Source organism: Lampetra fluviatilis, chromosome 9 (assembly GCF_964198595.1).
Source record: "Lampetra fluviatilis chromosome 9, kcLamFluv1.1, whole genome shotgun sequence".
In the NCBI taxonomy this organism is placed as follows: domain Eukaryota; kingdom Metazoa; phylum Chordata; class Hyperoartia; order Petromyzontiformes; family Petromyzontidae; genus Lampetra; species Lampetra fluviatilis.
Window position 1 is genome coordinate 697,886 of NC_136283.1, and position 12,681 is coordinate 710,566.

Here is a 12,681-nt window from a genome sequence, read left to right on the forward strand (position 1 = left end):
TGTGGAAGAGTAGGCCAAGTAACCGTCTGGAGGGTTTATCTCTAGAGCTCCCAGTGGAGGGCCTGCAGCCAGCAGTAGCGTGAGAAGATAATTGCATTGACCTCGTAACTGGGCTGTAAGTCTTCAGAATCCTCGCTACCCACTGCGCTATTTCGCAGAAGCAACGACTTTGCGGCTTTATTCCCGACGCACCTTACCCCTGAACGCCCACGCATGAAGGCTACAGCCTCCTGTAAAACAAACGTTGCACTATAAACCCGGCCACCTGAGTTGAATTTGTGACCACAGATAACACCACCAGTGGCGAGAGAGAGATGTCGCCTTGACCAGTCCTGGGCCTCCTGCCCCTCCTCCCCTAGCCAGCACTAAACCAGCGTGGGGAAGTATGGCCTTCATCTAGCAGTAGATTGACAAATGACTGTAGATCAGTTGTTATTTTCATTTAATTGTCATAATTTACAGGAAAAAAAAATGCAGTGCAAAACAGGAAATGTCGCATCTGGTGTGATGCAACTCCCACTCCTCGCGTAATCTACCAACCCCAGCCACGCGCCGGGTGTAAAACAGACTCGCGGCTGTCATCGCGGAGCGCTCGGCCAACAACGCTGGGGGAAGGCTCGTCTCGAACCCCCCTACGTCGACGGGTACACAGGCAAAGGCGCAGCCCTGCAATTGCTCGCCCGCGCCACTGCTGGCGGAAGGGGCTGGAGGGGGTTCAACAGAGGCCCTCTGGAGGGCATCAGGAAAGGGATGAGGGCTTAATTCCTCACTTCGTGTTGTCCGGCTTGCTGGTAACACCGGAGCGGAAACGGCGTGTGGACTGGTTGCTGAAGCGGTCAGATACCCGGCTGAAAGTCAGCCCCGAGCAGGATGCCGTGTGCGAGAGCCAGATTCGTTGCATGGGAGTTTTGGTTATCACAGCATCCCTGAATGTCTCTTGCAACTCTCCATCTAGTCCATAAGCCCACAAGAGATGTTTCACTTTGTCGGTACCATCCGAGGTGGGGTAACGCTTAGTGATCCCGACTTCTTGATGTGACCTACAATGGTGAATTATGCGATAACCGCTTCATATGAGCTGGGTTATCGAGCAATTCACTCGTATTGGCCATGTAAATAAATCGGTGATACCTTAGATAGTACCAACTTCTGATCTGGCTCATGAGCTAATTGTCATTACCGCAGAGTTTCAAGTTCACAGAGCCTCAACGGTGCAGTTGTAACGTGAGAACAATACGTTTGTGGATATATTTTGTCTCATCTCTGCCAACGCGGATATCACAGCGCTACCTCTGAGCTTCCTTCAAGTGACCCCCGATCTAGCGCAGTAGAGGACAGCACTTTCCAAACCGCTCGGCCATGAGAATGTAACTTTCATCACATGACGGTCAAAGCGATACATTTAATTCTCAGACGTGGAATTTAACCAAATTGAGTGCAGAATCAAATTGAACGTGATGTTTTTTTTCGTGCGCAGTCATTGGTGACCGGGCTGAGTCCCTTCAACTCCTTGCGCTTGAGAACCTGGCATGATCACAGGCAGCTGAAACCTGTAATCGATCCCTAGCTCTCTAACATATGAGCCACCCGGCCTCCTCTGCGTCGCCGTCCCTCTCGCCGCACTCATTCCACGTGCACCGCGCAGACCGCGCGCTCATCCGCTGGCACCGCGCCGGCACCGGTCTTGCCCCCCCAACCGCGCAACCCCCGCAGCCACTGGAGTGGAGCCCTCGCCACGGCCTGCGCACCACCGGGGGTTCTGCGGAGGGGGTCCTGGACGGCGGCTCCCGGGGTCCCCGCGCGCACCCCAACGCTGCCATCGCCGCCGTCTCCGCCGTCTCCGCCGTCCGCCGAGCCGACGCACTTCTGGCCGAAGCACGCGCCGGCACGCGCCGTGCAGTCCCGGAGGAGGCGGTGAGCGAACACGGCCAGCCCGGCCACGTCCAGGCACAGGCCCAGCACCAGCCGGGCCCTGCCCCGCCACGCCGTCCGCGCGGCGACGGCGCCGACGCCGGAGCCGGCGCCGGGCAGCGCCAGCAGAGCAGCCCAGTCTCCGGCCGCGGTGTTGTCGAGGAGCGCCGTGCCCAGCCCGGAGTTGAGGCGCACACAGAGCAGCGTGAGGAACTGCGAGAGGCAGCCGAGCGTGAGCGTGAGCGCCAGGAAGCCCAGGAAGATGAGGCTGTCCCAGCTGCCCCCGCGAGCGGCGCCCAGCGCCTCCTGGGCAGGGAGAGAACAGATCCTGCCGTGAAAATGCTGTGGCAGCCGGTAATGGCTGTGTCCAGGTAAAAGGGTTAATGGGCTTGCAAAAACAATATATGGGAACAAGGGGGCGAATAGGTTAATGTTAGGGATAGGTTAGGGTTAGGGGTACGTTCGGGATAGAAAAGGTTCGGGGTAGGATATGATTAGGAATCGGTTGGGGTTAGCGATAGATTAGGAGTGTGGATAAGTGGAGATTGTCTGGTGCTTAAAGGCGGCCAGGCATGGTGCTGACCATACCACCCCCGCTCGTGCGCTGTGCCGGCCTTCACAGGTGCTCACCAACAGCACTCGCCCCGATAGCCCGGTGAAGGCCACGCGGGGTGTCTCTGTCTCACCTGTGGGTGGAGCAGCAGGAGGCCCAGCAGGAAGGGCATGCTGCCCAAGTTGAGCAGGTACAGGGTCTGCACGGCGGGGCGCGGTGCCTCCGCAAACAGCCGCTCGACGTGCCACAGGAAGAGCCCGCGGGACAGCAGCGCCGGCAGGGCCCGCAGCCACGCCTCCCACGACTCCAGTGCCAGCCGCTCGTGGCCTGACGCGGCACAGCGCCACCCCCGACCCCGGTCAGCCGGCTGAGCGCTTGCGCCGCGTGACATTGCGCCGATCGTGGGGCGCCGCGGTGGCTGGCGTGGATTTTTCTCTGGGTGCTCCGGTTTTTCCCTCCGCATTTAGAATCAACATGCGTTTAGAGTGTTTGGCTGCGATACAATTTCCACGTGATAAGCCACTTCGTTGCGCTGTCATTTGCCAAATGTAGAAAATGTCCTGCAATTCACTCATTTGGGACTACATAGCAATCAATGCTCTTTACTGGCAGACCAATGCCCCAGGTCGCTCTTGCAAATGAGACCCATTCTGGCCTCTTGAGCTCTCAGCTGATTGAAACATTATCATAAGTCCCAGAATCGCAGCATGAACCCAATGGGTTCACATTAACAAACCGCTTTGCATGGCCGTCGACAACCAAGCCGGGCAGGCCAGGCTACCAAAAGAGCCTCAGGACCTCCCGTGTTGGAACTGGAATGGAGCCCAGGAGTCAGCAGTGCCGGCTTGCTGCTCGGACCGCTGGGCCAGCCGGCCACCAAGCTCGTGAACGTTGGTCAGGGCGTGGGTGTGACGGCGCACCCTCCTGTACGCCGGGGCATCTCCGGGCGCTGTCCATCCCATCTCAACATTTGACAGGGCACCCCTAGTGGCAGCTGTCACTGTGGCCAGAAGGTGACTCAGAACCCGGCCTGCAACTTTACATTCGTCTGCCTGTCGTGAGGGACTGATTGCTACGTGTAGTCACAATTCAGTAATTATTGTCACGTGTACTCTAACCCCCGTTTTAAGTTGTCCCTGAGTAATAAGTAAACGTGAAGAATGATCTACAATTGTAATCCAGCACCGCCGCAAGGTGGCTGCTCACTCTTGAAGAGAGAGGACCACGAAGAGGCGCCAGGAGGAGGCACCACCGACGAGTGGGAAGGCAGCAATCAGGTGCTGAGCTGGAACCAATTTTCCCCCAAAGCTCTGCAGTCCTCTATATATAAAGGTTTTGTCGGCTAATTAACTGGAGCACCCGGAGAAAAGCGGAGAACACCCGCACGTGCGCCGTCTCCTGGCGAGCCAGGGTATGGCTCCTCCACGACACCCACGGGAAGGAGGGAGTTTTACACCATCTGTGTTTGATCCACCAACCCTCGCCTCCTCCACAGTGCTGGATTACAGGCCACGTGCATAGCCACCACCGCCAGGGGCGCGTGTGGCCAGTGCACCATAACCCCGACCGCCTGTGTTTCTCCTCGTGGTGTGTACAGGGTCAAGGACATGCCAAAGACTAAGGTTCAGGCAATTTTGATAATCTCTGCACCACGGCCAGGAATTGAACCCAGGTCACCAGGATTAGACCGAGGCACCGCCCTCACCGCGCCCCACACTCAAATCGCTCACGTAGACACCCCCCGCCCTACATGTACACAAAGACAAATACAGCCCCCGTGTAGCCTTAATAGGCTGTGGGGGCAAGTGCTGGTAGTGAGTAGCACCTTTGAAGGCCGGCACGGCACACGCGGGAGTGGGTGGCCACCAGTAGCACCAGACGCCTTTGTCTCCCCAGTGCTGATGATTACACACTGCCCCAGGTACTCATTTAAGGCTAAGTCGACCTAGGCAAGGCCAGAGACCGGTTCAGACATCACTCGCCGTGAAGGGGAAATGAACTCGGGTGACCCGGTGCGGTCGTGGTGCAGCACGCCGGCCGCTACACGGCACACAGATGACGCGTCCTGTCCACTCCTACCAACTGTACGCATACACGCGCGCGCGTGCCCATGGGCAATCTGACAATTGGCATTCCGTTATCACGAGTGCAGGGCGTCTGACCGTATAGGTGCTGCGTGCTGGGTAACAGCCCCAAGGTTCCCTGTGATGGGTGTCTAAGCCTCACTGCTGGGCGGGCGCTGAGTGGTGGTGGTGGTGGTGCAGGGTGCTTAGCCCCGTACCGCAGAGCAGGGCGCCGGCCGTGGCGAGCAGGGCACTGAGGAGCTCGTGGGGGGCCGGGCCCGACCTCCCGCGCGTCGCGCCGCCGTCGCACCCCCCTAGCAGCGGCAGCAGCAGCAGCAGGAGGAGGCAGACGAGGGGGGCCAGGCGGGGCAGCAGGACGCTGGCGGGGGGCCCCAGGGCGCTCAGCGTCCACAGGTACGTCACGTGGTGGAAGCCGCGGCACACGGCGGGGAGCGCCACGGCGTCCGCCGCCCCCCACGAGGGGGGCTCGAGGCGCACGAGGCGCGCCCCGCCGAGCGCCGCCAGCACGCCGTGCAGGAGCAGCGTCTGTGGGCGCAGCGGCGGGCAGCGTGCAGTGGAGGAGTAGGCCGAGTGCACGTGGGGGGCGCGGAGGGGTAGGCGAGGTAGGGTGGGGGAGCGGGGAGGTGCAGAGGGGCGGACACCAAGGTGAGATAGGTGATGAGAGAGGAGGAGTGTCAGGGCTGAAGATGTTGGAGGATGTTGGAGGTGGAGACGAGGGGGAGGGAGCAGTGGGGAGAGAGGGAAGGGGGAGATGAAGGAGTGAGATGGGAGAGGGGGTAAGGCGGAGGAGGGGAGTGGTGAGAAGGGAAGGAGGGAGGGCTAAGTGAAGGGGGGAGACGTGGAAGGGGAAGGCGGGGGAGAGGATGGGGCCGTGAGGTGGGGGGTGATAAAGACGAGAGGGGGGAGGGAGAATATAGAAGATGAGTGCCGAAAGGGGGAGAGAGAAAGAGAGGGGCAGGCGGAGAGGAGCCGGAGGGTGAACGGGAGAGGGGAGAGGGGGGAGACATTGGATGAGGGAGAGACAGAGGCAGGAGCGAGAGAGGGGAGAGGCAGGGCCAACGGGAGAGCGAGGTGAGAGTGGGAACACAGAGATGGTTTAGAAGAGGGGTGGAGAGAGGGAGGAGACGGATGATTAGAAAGTGAGATGGAGAGGAGCAAGCAGAGAGGGGGGAGAGGGGCGGGGAGAAATGGGCACGGTCCAGAGTCTCATGCAGTGCAGGGTCCGTCTGAGTACGTGACTGTGTGTGTGACTGTGTGTGTGACGGTGTGTGACTGTGTGCCTGACTGTGTGACTGTGTGTGACTGTGTATCTGTGTGTGTGACTGTGTGTGACTATGTGCCTGACTGTGTGATTGTGTGTGACTATGTGCCTGACTGTGATTGTGTGTGACTATGTGCCTGACTGTGTGACTGCGCATGCCTGTGACTGTGCGTGTTACTGAGCGGTAGTGTAACGGTTAGTGTGTTGCGCTACGAACCCGGCGACCCGCTCACATCTAAAACCAGTGATGATTATCTGAACCGGTCCTGGGCCTCCCCTAGGTAGACTCAGCCTAAAAAAAACTTCGCCACTGGGAATACAAAGAGGGTCGGGCGTGGTGTTGACCGCCCACCCACCCCCTCGTGTGCTGTGCCGGCCTTCATAGGTGCTCGCTAACAGCACTTGCCCCAAAAGTCGGTTAAGGCTATACAGGGGATATTTGTCTTGTATATAACTGGGTGCATCTGTTAATGTATAGACATGTGTGTGTGGAAGACAGGAGTTGTAACTTAGTGGTGCGTGCATCTAGGTTCGGTTCCCGGCCACGACTAACATCAATGACGAGGCTCTGTGTGAGCCTGCGGGTCTGTGTGTGAGTCTGTGGGTCTCTGTGTGAGTCTGTGGGTCTCTGTGTGAGTCTGCGAGTCGCTGTGTGAGTCTGGGGTCTCTGTGTGAGTCTATGGAGAAAGCGTTGATGATGAAGCTACTGCCTGGAGCCATGAGCCACCCCTGGTGGCTGCTCTCAAGTCATATTTCCCGTGCAAAGGTTACTTTTCACGGGCATGTTACGCAATAGATTAGTACTTTGTTTCGTTCTAATGTTCAACCTGTTCCGAAAGTTTTGTCTGGCTCAGTGGATGTGTACTGGACATCTGTGAAAAATCGATTCATATCTTATCGTATAAATAAAGATTGTGTTTCTCATTTACATATTTTTATAAATAATAATGCATGTTGAACGTAGCCAACCGTTCTGCCCAAGCCCGACTTCTCTGCGTGACGTTCACTGCGAGTGAAACAAAACTCAACAGACAAAGCCATGCCGGTGTCGGCGCATAGACCACGGGCTACGAGAAATTAACCGACTTCTCCATCCGCAGTGCCATAAGGGAAGTGTAACTTGAGTGCGAAAGCAGCCACACGGAGTGGAACAGACAGAATGGGTTGGGTTGGTAAACGTGGTAGAGACAGAGGAGAGGAGCGAGTGAGGGGGGAGAGAGGGGAGCTCTCAGCTGACCGTCAGCGGGTAATCGTTGTATCGACCCACGGAGGGAGGGATGATGGGCTAAGTCAACACCCCCCCACCGTCCCCACACATGGACATCCTTCGTCAAAATGACAAAATAAATTCTCAGCACATTCGTCAATAAACGAAAAATAAATATATCATATGCGACATTTCGGGCAATGTCCCTTTCTCATAGAGCATACTTAAACATAGGACAAGCCCCATTTCGTCTAAGATGTTTTTTTCAGCAAATATCAACAGAGGAAGTGCCCAGAGGATTACGCGATGCCGGTTATCCTTAAACATAGCCAAGGTGTAGTATTATTATCATCTTTATGCTTATATTTATTTTACAGATGAAGGCCTCGCTGAGTCCCATGACTCTTTCAGAAGGGTTCTGCCAAGTTTTGCTAAGGCAGTAGGCGCCGATGCTTGCTACGCGTGTGCTTAATCTGATTGTAGAGGGAGAGAGGTTAACATTGAGACTGAGCGAAGTTAATTATAAGCTAGAACAAGTCAGCGAGGGTAAGCGGTCCCAGATTCCTACTGTCGTACACAATAGGTTCTCGCGAACAGCACTTGCTGTTGGCGAGGCTATGTAGGGGGTCATCGTCTTTGTACGTTGTGTGGGGAGCGGTCGTGCCGCTGCGCTACGAACCCGGTGGCCCGAGTTCGATTACCGCTCACGGCCAACACCAGTGACGATTATCTGAACCGGTCCTGGAGCCTCACATGAGTACCTGGTGCGATGTGTACACATCACCACTCGGGAGACAAAGGCGGCCGGGCATGGTGCTGGCCACCCACCCCCTCGTGTGCCGTGCGGGTCTTCATAGGTGCTACTCGCCAACAGCACTTGCCCCAAGCGTCCCTTAAGGCGATACGGGGCATACTGGTCTGTGTTTGCCCACCTCCAGGATGGCGATGAAGGTGGGGAACACGAAGTGGTACTGCGTGATGAGCACGCGCGAGAAGAAGGCGCACGCCGTGCCGCACGTGGCGTGCAAAGCCGCGGCGAGGACGCGCGCCGCGGCCGGGCCCGGCCCGTGGGCCGACAGCCGCAGCCACCACCGCATGGCCGCTCGTGCCGCGTCACCTGGGCGGCCCCACGTCCAGCCTCGCTCCTCCCGTCATCTCGGGGCCCGAGTGTTCGCCACTCCGCCACTCGGCGTCGTCTCGCCCGGCTCCGCGTGTTTTGTGTTTCACGAGGCCCACCCGTGACGTGCCCGTTACGGACCGGGGCACACCCCCACCCAGCCACCCACCCCCCTCGCCCGTGCCATCTCTGAAAAACCCTCCGTGCGAGACGATGACTTCCCGCTACCAGACCGAAGCCGGGCCTCCCTCCCTCCTCTTCATAGCTCCCTCCCACCTTTACTCATTGACTTGCTCCCACTCTCCACCCCTCTACCTGCCCCTGCCTCTCGCCACAAACACCACCGCTTACCACCTCCTCCCCCCACATGACGTCCTCCATCTCCTCCATCCTTTTCTCCTCCCTGTATCCTCTCTCCCTATGCCATCCTCCCTCTCTCCATCACGCGTTCCCTCCACCCTGTCTCATTCTAGCCCCCTCCCTCCATCCCTCCGTCCACCCTTTCCTCCATCTCTCCCTCCTCCTTACACGCTCAATCCCTCCCTCCCTCCTTCACTCGTTCACCTTCCCTCCCTCCCTCCTTCACTCATTCACCCTCCCTCGTACACTCCCTCCCTGCACCCCTCCGTCCCTCCTTCACTCATTCACCCTCCCTCCTTCACTCATTCACCCTCCCTCCGTGCCTCCCTCCCTCGTGCACTCCCTCCCTGCACCCCTCCGTCTCTGCTTCACTCGTTCCCTACCCATCCCCTGCACCGCTGGGGCCCCTCCCCCCCGCCCCCGGTTACCGTCTCGTGCCAGGTCGCTTCGTCAGCCGTCGTGAACCTTCGAGCGGCTGTAAACGCGGAGCCAGCGGGGGATGGGAGGAGGGGCCGCTCCACCGCCGTCGACACCCCCCGGGTACTTTGACCCGCGCCGCGCAGAGTCGCCCGTCGTGTCCCTCGCCACCCGCCGCCATTGCAGATCGGCCGAGTCGGCTGAGCAGAGACAAACAAAGCAGACGGCAGAACTTACGAGCGGTGCGGACAGCAGTACACATCACGTGATGTGGGGACAGCACGTGATGTGGGGACAACAGTACACATCACGTGATGTGGGGACAGCAGTACACATCACGTGATGTGGGCACAGCAGTACACATCACGTGATGTGGATACAGCAGTACACATCACGTGATGTGCGGACAGCAGTACACATCACGTGATGTGGGGACAGCAGTACACATCACGTGATGTGCGGACAGCACGTGATGTGGGGACAGCAGTACACATCACGTGATGTGGGGACAGCAGTACACATCACGTGATGTGGGCACAGCAGTACACATCACGTGATGTGGATACAGCAGTACACATCACGTGATGTGGATACAGCAGTACACATCACGTGATGTGCGGACAGCAGTACACATCACGTGATGTGGGGACAGCACGTGATGTGGGGACAGCAGTACACATCACGTGATGTGGGCACAGCAGTACACATCACGTGATGTGCGGACAGCAACGGGTGCTGCTCTGCCCGCAAGCTCGGCCTTTCCCAAGCACGGATTTGCACGGCACGTGACTCAAGGGTGCACGCGCTTTTCTGCCCGACGAGTTTCTAATTATCTACAGGGTAGTGGTCTGATGGCTTTAAGATGGTTTTCATCTTAGAGCTGCCGCCTAGGCTCACACACGAGTTGGAAGCTTCATTCGTAATTCTTCTCCCCAGCGATCCGTGCATGCGTAGGTTCGTTTCCTATACGAGGTGAGAGCTAATTTGATGCTCAGATCGCGTATTCATTTATACGAATTAAATCAGTCTGGTCCTGCATACGAATGCATTTCGTCGCTCCATCTCTGCAGGGGACGAGTCCCCGGGTCATGCGTTCCCTCTTTGGGCTGCGACTCCGTCGTTCGTCTAGATCCGCGGCCATCATTCCCTTCCATCAACGCGCACTGCCCAAGCAGATACTTACTGAACCACGGCGACGCTTTTGGGAAGGAAGCATTCGTCTAGCAGTGGATTGATCACTGCTGAGGTCAATGATACACTCGTGTCTGTGTGTGACACAACCAGCACCCCGCGTGAGCTAACACAATCTGCCCTCTCACCTTCACCCTTAACCCTTCCTCGAGCATGTTCGGGTTTTTTTTTTGCAAATCCGTTATCGGAGTCATGCCAAAAGACAAATAACCGATTCAGAAAGCTCGCAGAGCAGTGCATCGTCGTCGTTTGTGTTAGGGAACGGGCCGCGAATGTGGGTATCACAGAGCTACCTCCTAGAACCCTTTAAGTGACCTCTGGTCCACCCAGTGAAGGGGCAGCAGTTTCCCACCGTCACCCTAAATCGAATTCCTAATACCCGACCTTAACCCCACCACGAACCCTAGGTAGCCCTCGGCCCTATCCATGATTTTAAACTAAACACGCGCCCTACACCAGCGATGGCCAAGACGTGTATCGCAAAAGACGTTGTTGTAGATCTCACGACGAATCAGAACAAACACGAACATAACCATACAGTACAACAATATTGGTTCCCAGCGGATGGCAAATCCTACACACCCGTGAACGAAGAATTCCAACATCGCAAACACAATAACGCGCACCAACAGATGGCGCGCTGACTGTACGTGTGTACTCTAAAGCGGTACTGGAGAGGCCTTGTTGGTTCACGGCGCTCTGGTGGATCATCGCGGAGCCCGTTGAGATCAACCGGATTGGAGCGCAGAGCGCGGTGTGCGTGGGCACCGCTGCTGCAGACCCCCGCCTCCTCCCCGCCTCCAAACACTCCCAGCGCAATGCTTCACGGCAACGCGCTGGTGGTGAGCCTGCTTAGTTACTGGATTGGTTTGACACAGTCCATATGAAACAAACGTTAAACAAACGTTCAACCATAAGCAGAATTGGTAATGGCACGATCTTCAGATCTCACTGCCATGTGAATGAGGCAAGGCTGCAACGCTCATCGCTTCGTTGTACTGATGTTCGGATTTGCCCCACATCCTCCGACTATTGTAGACAGTGTGCATACAAAAAGGTCGACTGTAATAACGTTTAAGAGGGAAAGGCGTTGAGCCATCAAAAATGGGGCTCAGCTGCTTACACCCCCACCAAAGCATACTCATTTGAGGCTGAGTCGACTTAGAGGAAGCACAGCACCACACATCTGGAACAACCTCTCCGACGCAATCCACACACTCGACTCCATCACCACGACAGTCAGTCACCACTCAGCAACAACAACACATCTCTTTGCACTTGCATACAACTGACTCAAAGCTTTATTTTATTTTTAATTATTTAAACAACTATAAGTTGTATTACATAAATATTTCCTAATTATTTAGAATGTTCTCATGTTCTGTTGAGTATTTATGTGATGGCGCTTTGAGTGGCAGATTTGTGCCAGAAAGGCATCACGTATGTAAAGAAAAATGAAACTGACTTGACTTGATACAGAATCGGTTCAGATATCCGTCACTGTTATTGGCCGTGAACGGGAATCGAACTCCGGATCTGGGTTCAAAGGGCAGTGCCCTAACGACCCACGGCGCATTCGCTCCTTCCTAAACATGCACACACACACACGGAAAGGCAATGACAAACACAAAGAGGCAATGACAAACACAAAGAGGCAATGACAAACACAAAGAGGCAATGACAAACACAAAGAGGCAATGACAAACACAAAGAGGCAATGACAAACACAAAGACGCCCCCCTCCCTCCTGTAGCCTTAACAGACTTTTGGGGTAGATGCTGTTCGTGGGCACCTATAAAGGCCACACAACCAACACACGTGTGTACTCACACACATGGCCACACACCCACACACGTGTGCACTCACACACATGACCTTTATAACCAGCGGACAGCTCCAGTGGTACGAGTCTGTGCAGCTGTCAGCTGCTCCGGCTTAGGCAAGCAAACATAAAAAGCATCAACGTGACCATAAAAGCAATCGATAGGTCGTTTGTTACAAGAGGTTCGCGGGTTGGAATCCGGCAGGCTGCCCTGGTTAATACTTCGGTCTCTAATTGTACTACTACTATTTTTTATTTTACCAGGTAAGGTCCACTGAGCTATATAGATTTTTTTCATAAGCGACCTGGCCACAAATGCTAGCTCAACGAAGTTGTTCTTCATCATGTGGACATTTATAGCAGCCACGGAGAGAACATGCAAACTCCAAATATACAGGCGTGGCTAAGTGGAAAAATAGGTTCCCTATTCTTAATTATGCTGTTTCTGATATGTAACTATGAAGAATACATTGCCAGCTTATTTATTGTGTTATTTATACTCTCCGCAGCTACGGTAAATATTATTTATGAAGTTGTATAATGTTTTAGTATTACCAGTAGGACCTGTATCGTCAAGAGAGAGAGGGTCCTTGCCAGTCACATTGGCAGTCACCAGCGTTGATTCAGGCAAGCCTGGCCGCTGATGAGACACTGTATGTTGTTCAAACCGGCCCATAGTTTGCTTGGATTGAATCAATGCTGCTGCAATTACAGACTTCGCCGCTGTTGGGTTGTGTAAAAAAATACTTTATTTTATG

The 12,681-nt window shown here is 55.6% G+C and overlaps 2 protein-coding genes across 2 annotated transcripts; one reads left to right on the forward strand and one right to left on the reverse strand.

The window, feature by feature from the left end:
- Positions 1-1,623: 1,623 nt before the first annotated feature.
- LOC144934264 (uncharacterized) lies at positions 1,624-10,256 on the reverse strand. Its single transcript, XM_078859945.1, has 5 exons — positions 10,230-10,256; positions 8,922-9,110; positions 4,746-5,073; positions 2,598-2,791; positions 1,624-2,217 (listed from the first exon to the last, which is right to left on the reverse strand). The coding sequence occupies exons 1-5, from the start codon at positions 10,254-10,256 to the stop codon at positions 1,624-1,626; spliced, it is 1,332 nt and encodes a 443-aa protein (XP_078716071.1).
- Positions 4,910-8,336, forward strand: LOC144934034 (uncharacterized). Its single transcript, XM_078859395.1, has 2 exons — positions 4,910-4,941; positions 7,955-8,336. The coding sequence occupies exon 2, from the start codon at positions 7,956-7,958 to the stop codon at positions 8,256-8,258; it is 303 nt and encodes a 100-aa protein (XP_078715521.1). The 5' UTR covers positions 4,910-4,941; position 7,955; the 3' UTR covers positions 8,259-8,336.
- Positions 10,257-12,681: the final 2,425 nt, after the last annotated feature.

What these genes read in the sequence shown, in the direction of transcription:
- LOC144934264 (XM_078859945.1), bottom strand. Translation starts at nt 10,256, where the DNA reads ATGCTCGAGGAAGGGTTAAGGGTGAAG. An exon ending in AGGAAGGGTTAAGGGTGAAG is followed by an intron (nt 9,111 to 10,229) that starts GTGAGAGGGCAG and finishes GTCTCTGCTCAG; the next exon opens with CCGACTCGGCCGATCTGCAA. An exon ending in TCCTGCTGCTCCACCCACAG is followed by an intron (nt 2,218 to 2,597) that starts GTGAGACAGAGA and finishes CTCCCTGCCCAG; the next exon opens with GAGGCGCTGGGCGCCGCTCG.
- LOC144934034 (XM_078859395.1), top strand. Translation starts at nt 7,956, where the DNA reads ATGGCGATGAAGGTGGGGAACACGAAGTGGTACTGCGTGATGAGCACG.